Below are 6,552 nucleotides of genomic sequence, written 5' to 3'. Positions count from 1 at the left end.
AATTGGTCAAATTAGTGGCAAACAATATCAAAATTGGGTTGCCTGTGTAAATGCAGCCTTATTGCCTGGCAATGTGTACAGTACACAGTCAAAAAGTATGTTTCATCGCATTGTACTGCCCTCTATAGGTCTTTCTCACTCTCACGACACCCCCCTCCCATGAGGTACTACACCACAAATAGCATCCAAATATTGACAACATGCATGTTTTGCTCGCTATATACATTAGGGGTGGGGACATTCATACATATTATATGATTCTATCAGCCTCCAACGAATGGAAATTAATATTGACTATACATATTGTGTACGCTGCGCCAACCTTGATCCACGTTCCACCAGTTGAAACATTGGCGGTACAAAAAACGCATAATTGATTGCGCAGAGACATAGGAAGGACATCATATTATTTCGTCAGACAATGTTGAATTAAAGTCAACTATCTAAGATGCGCATACATATTCAGTCAAATTGTGCGGTCAACGCTGAGAAAAAAAATACGGATCTTGGGTAGATCTACTCACAACGCAATACAAGCCGTACCACTCACAAGATACAAAGGGATTCGTGCCTTTCCACCGATTCCCCGGCGCGCATGCTACAGAGGGAGATCTCGGTTGAAATGGATGTATCTGATGTTTTGCAGTTCGGCTTATTACACTTTTTCCCATATGAAATTATTACTTTTCTTTGATTCCATTCCACAATGAGAGACCAAGATTCGCTGTGAGAAATTCAAGAACCCGCTTTTTTTTGTCGCGCTGATCGTCACGTTGCAGGCGTGAATGAGACAGTTTGTGCAATTCATTGCCAGATATTTGGAGCTAAAGACCGCCGTGGCTCTACTTTGAGGATTTTACAGCGGGGAAAAAGGAAGGAAAATCACAGATTCCACATTACCATAGGACAGGATGGTCAACAGCGGAAGGTAGTTGGAATGCTTTCGCATTGACAAGGTTCAACATGGTAAGGACAGCGGATTTTCTGTCTGAGATACAGTGCTGTATTGCTCATTTCAGGGGAAGCTAATTCTTGAGTTGGGGAGCTGTCCATGGTCCAGAAAATGATTTATCCCCATACAGCTCTTACAGCTGTATTCAAGTTGGTTGAATCTAAATTAAAAACGATGAAACGGGTGGATTTGATTAAAGTGCAAATAATATACATCCGCGTTTACTGGTAGATATAATTAATTGACATTTCCATTGCATAACTTTTTAGGGGGCTACTCAGTGTCCTTCAAGGTGATGAATGAATGCGCAATTCATGAAATGAATTCATGAAATCATTGCAATGCCTCATAATCGTTCATTGTAGGCCTATTTTGATTGAATGAATTAGTGGTAAATGGCCTACATAGGCTACAGACTAACAAAATATGGAATGCAATACATTCTTCATCGGTATAAATCCAATGTCCTTTCGTTAAACATAGCCTATTAGTCTACCATAAACTCTATGATCATATTAGGATGACTACACCCACAAAATCGCACCTCCAGGCCGATAGCTTTTTCTATTTTCTCGATTTTGTCACAGATATAACTTGTGTGTGTGTGTGTGTGTGATTGTGTGAGTGGTGCGCGCGTTTGTGTGTGGGGGGGGGGGGGGGGGGGGGCGAGAGAAAGGGAGAGAGATTATTTGAACAAGAATTAAGAGATTCTTCAACTTGAACATATACCGGATGCGAAATAAAACGTTTATTATAGTATTATTTATTCCACATCAAGATGTAAATTGTGCATGACATTCAGCAATGCTTGCAAATCCGTTCCTGCTTTTAATCAACTTGGGTCTCTTTTTTTCGCCCGAGGGATGAAGGGCTGTGACTGTCCCTATGTAACAATCAGTATTTCTAACGCATGCAGTGTGGAGGATGAACACCTCCCATAATGACCACGACTAGCCTATTTATCATTTATTAACAAAATATCTCCGGATATCTGATGATAATGATTGATACCCGGCGGTTCGCAAATCGTCGGATCTGCAGGGTGAGTAGGAGATTGGTCTTTCCATAGGATTGCTCGTATCCTATTTTTAAAATATATCATTCATTCTAAACTAAACAACGGAATTTTGTTCCATTCGATTTATAAAATATATATTTTAATCCTTGGTCGCACCGATTAAATGTGAACATTGTCTCAAGATTAACTCTTTGGTGGAATCTTCGGGGAATAGAATTTGAAATGGCAATGGATTCTGTATAAATGCCGCAGATGGCTAGTGGGCTTAGTCTGCAAGCCATTTGAATGCATCGATAGATTTCAAAATCGCACACCACCAACCTAAAGGCGGCTATAATCAACCTGCTTGTTCTATTTTCAAAGAAACACATGCATAGGCTGTACTCTCTTCTATGACATTCACCAATATGCACTGCATGTCATCAATATTTCGCATGGAGATTTATTTCATTTTCAGATGTCTATACCATGTTGAGATATGATGCTGTAGCTGAATACATAATAATGGAACTGTGCTGAATGTGGCATTTTAGCTGCAACAAATGTTTATGGCATAACTATATTGTGTTTGCAACTCTGTCCAGATTTCTGCTCTTTCTTATGCACATACAACTCCAAACATGTTTTTGCAATTAGTTACCTAAAATGCTTTACAAAGTGTATTATGTCTCTATCCACAAGTGTATAGCTCTTTGTAACCACTACATGCAGGGATGTTCCACTTAACACAAGATGTTCATTAAACAGACAATGCCTGCCTTTCTCTTCTAGATGACACCCCATACTGGCACCATACTTCAGTGAGCTGGGGCACCTTCTCCCTCGAAAATGCATATCTGGATACTGAAAATAATCCTTCTGATCGCAGCATCTCTGAGTCTGGTCGAGATGTACGACAATTATGGGGAGATCTGTAGGAGTCTATGTACATGCGAAGAGAAGGAAGGGATACTGACGGTCAGCTGCGAGAATAGAGGGATCATCAGACTGACAGAAATAAGCCCGGTGCATTTTTCAATGTACCACCTTCTGCTGACAGGGAACCTCTTAAAGAAACTGTCCCTCAACGACTTCATCAACTACACTGGGGCGACCATATTGCATTTAGGCAACAATGCTATCGATGAAGTGGAAACGGGTGCTTTCAATGGACTCCAGGGATTAAAGAGATTACACTTGAACAACAACAAGATAGACGTCCTAAGGGATGATACGTTTGTCGGCCTGGAGAGTTTGGAATACCTTCAGATTGATTACAATTACATCACCAATATAGAGCCCAATGCCCTGAGTAAATTGCATCAGCTCACAGTTCTCATTTTGAATGACAATTTGCTCTCTGCTCTGCCTACCAACATTTTCCGGAATGTTCCCTTGACACATCTGGACCTCAGGGGCAACCGGTTGAAAATGTTTCCTTACATTGGGCTCCTGGAGCACATGGACAAGGTGGTGGAATTACAACTTGAGGAAAACCCATGGAATTGCTCATGTGAGCTCATTGCCCTGAAAGCTTGGCTGGAGAGCATATCGTACACAGCTTTAGTGGGGGAGGTGGTCTGTGAGACGCCGTTCAGGTTGCATGGCAGAGACCTGGACGAGGTCTCCAAACAGGAGCTGTGTCCCCGCCGAGCAATCTCTGAATATGAAATGCGCCCCCCTCCCCCCCTCAGCACCAATGGATATTTCCAAACCACGCCAGCTTCGGTGACGGCCTCAGCCACCTCGTCAAATGCTTTCAAGGCGTCGTCAAGGCCTACCAAGGGCACGCGTCAATCAAACCGAACCAGGTCAAAGCCCACCTCCCGGATTCCAGCTAACCCTTACAACTATGGCCCCATCATTGCTTATCAGACCAAATCTCCTGTGCCTTTGGACTGTCCCACCACCTGTACGTGTAATCTGCAGATTGCTGATCTTGGACTAAATGTCAACTGCCAGGAGAGAAAGATTGAGAACATATCTGACCTGAAGCCCAAGCCATACAATCCCAAAAAAATGTACCTCACGGGGAATTACATTCCTGTGGTACGCAGATCTGATTTCTTGGAGGCTACCGGATTGGATTTGCTTCACCTAGGAAACAATAGGATATCCCTCATCCAAGACAGAGCTTTTGGGGATTTAACCAACCTACGTAGGCTGTATTTAAATGGTAATCTAATCGACAGGCTTACAGCAGAGATGTTTTTTGGCCTGCAGAGTTTGCAGTATCTCTACTTAGAATACAACAAAATCCGTGAGATTGTAGGGGGCACGTTCCGGTTTGTGCCAAACCTTCAGCTACTTTTCCTCAACAATAACCTTCTGAAAACCTTACCAGCGGGGATCTTTACTGGTCTTTCCCTCTCTAGACTTAATCTCCGCAGTAACCACTTCCAAAACCTGCCTGTGAGCGGTGTGTTAGATCAGTTAAAATTGCTGTTGCAGATAGATCTGATTGAAAACCCATGGGATTGCTCGTGTGACGTCGTCGGCATGAAGATATGGCTCGAGCAGCTCAGTGCAGGCACCGTTGTTAATGAGGTTAAATGTGAGACCCCCAAACGTCACAGCGGGATTGATATGCGTTCCATTCAGTCTGAACAGCTGTGTCCAGATTACTCTGACGTAGTCGTCTCAACAGTGCCCCCCTCTGACGAGCCTCTGCCGGACAGAGCCACCACCACAGAAACCTACCAGAGATCTAACCCCACTAGCAGCGTCGTCCCTCTCTCTGTCCTCATCCTCAGCCTGCTGCTCGTGTTCATCATGTCCGTCTTTGTGGCGGCGGGGCTGTTTGTTGTCGTGGTGAAAAAGCGTAAAAAATCCCAGAGCGACCGCACCAGCACCAACAACTCTGACGTGAGCTCGTTTAACTTGCAGTACAGCCTTTACAGTAATAACCGAACCGTCCCCAAAGTCAAAGCCCCCGCAGGACATGTGTATGAGTACATCCCTCACCCTATGGGCCACATGTGCAAAAATCCCATTTACAGGTCCAGGGAAGGCAACACAGTCGAGGATTACCGCGACCTCCATGAATTGAAGGTGACTTATAGGAGTGATGTGGATGAGGAGAGGAACAGCAACATGAGAAGTCCCACTTATAGCGTGAGCACTATTGAGCCTCACGAGGACCCCTCCCCTGCAGAGAATGCTGAGCACTTCTTCAGGGGCATCATAGAGGCGGACAACCAATCCCCCTCCGGTAACAGTCTAGAATACAAGTACACTGGCCCTGTCTCGTACACGTACAACCCAAACTTTGATGTTAGACGCCAGTTCCTACACCCAGAGAGGATACGAGAAACAGTGCTTTATGGCACAGCGCCGAGTACTGTTTACGTGGAGCCCAACAGAAATGAATATTTGGAACTAAAAGCGAAACTTCAAGTCGAGCCGGACTACCTCGAAGTTCTTGAGAAACAGACCACTTTCAGTCAGTTTTGAGCAACAGATTTGCCCATATATGAAGGATTTCCCCCCTTAAAAGTACTGGCTCAATATTGAGGGTGCCTTGGCACGACACATCAACAAAATAAGCATTAAACGGGGTGTGCCAAACTCTATTATTCTTATTTCTTAATTACATTGCAGGAACTGAAAGTCACTCTCTGAACCTAACTGGATGAATACACAAGTTGTTCTACTTAACTGGTGATTTAGAATCTATTTTTATATGGTGAAGATTGAATACACATACATGTAAGTGTACAGGTAAACTTACCCAACTACATTTTCAGGAATATAACCATACATATATTGTGAATCACAAAAATGTTTATAAATCACCATCTGACGAAAAAACACTGTACAGCAGTGTCTCCATCAAACTGCGCAGGACAATTCTCTGCTTTAGTCTGTAAGTAAGTATTTATTGGAATACTCTGCCATGTATTTTCAAAACTTTTGATTCTTCATCAATATTACCTGTGTCAAAATTCCATGATCCTCTGTAAACGTTTATGTTTGTAGTTCCATATCATTTACTGCATTGTAAAAGTGGCTTTTTTAAAAAAGGTGGCACACCCCCAATGTTAAAGAAAGACTGCGTCATTTAAAGAAGAAAAAAGTTGTCTTTGTATGCTTTCTGCACTTTTTGGAGTTGTAAGGCAAGTGGGCCTTTAAACAGCTATCATTAGGATGATTACTATTAAAAATGAATATGTGCATTCATTCTTAATATGTATTCTTGATATGTTATCAAATTCATGAAATAATAATTGAAATAATAATTATGTTGTGTAATACTGATATTTTAATGTAACACCTATTTTTATACAAGCATTCGCAATTCTCTTTCCCTCATCAATTTCATTCGTTTTAATTGCTTTGCACTTATTGCACTATATTGACCAAAATATGTTAATGTCATCAATAAATATGATGTCAGGTTCATATACGTTCTTGTGGGGAAAATGAAAGGCTATCGTTCGATACTTCACGGAGGCAGCTACATGTAACATGTACCAATCAAGTGAAGTTGGTGTTTCAATGGGATTTTGATCAATATGCTTCAATCAATGATCCTGTGACGTTGTCCTCATAATCACAGTGGTTCCAATTGCAAACATCAACATTTGTGCTGATCATCTTCTGA

General features: G+C 42.2%; 1 protein-coding gene across 1 annotated transcript; it reads left to right on the top strand.

Moving 5' to 3' along the window:
• Positions 1 to 406: 406 nt before the first annotated feature.
• LOC115179673 (SLIT and NTRK-like protein 5) lies at positions 407 to 6,350 on the top strand. Its single transcript, XM_029741336.1, has 2 exons — positions 407 to 966; positions 2,742 to 6,350. Exon 2 carries the CDS (start codon positions 2,799 to 2,801, stop codon positions 5,400 to 5,402), a length of 2,604 nt encoding a protein of 867 aa, XP_029597196.1. The 5' UTR covers positions 407 to 966; positions 2,742 to 2,798; the 3' UTR covers positions 5,403 to 6,350.
• The last annotated feature ends 202 nt before the right edge of the window (positions 6,351 to 6,552 follow it).

The sequence above is a fragment of the Salmo trutta genome, chromosome 39 (genome assembly GCF_901001165.1).
Source record: "Salmo trutta chromosome 39, fSalTru1.1, whole genome shotgun sequence".
In the NCBI taxonomy this organism is placed as follows: domain Eukaryota; kingdom Metazoa; phylum Chordata; class Actinopteri; order Salmoniformes; family Salmonidae; genus Salmo; species Salmo trutta.
The sequence above is the reverse complement of the archived record's forward strand: the minus strand, read 5'-3'. Positions and strand labels throughout refer to the sequence as shown.

Bases quoted from the DNA above. Each gene is read 5' to 3' on its own strand.
- LOC115179673 (XM_029741336.1), top strand. From the start codon at position 2,799: ATGCATATCTGGATACTGAAAATAATCCTTCTGATCGCAGCATCTCTG.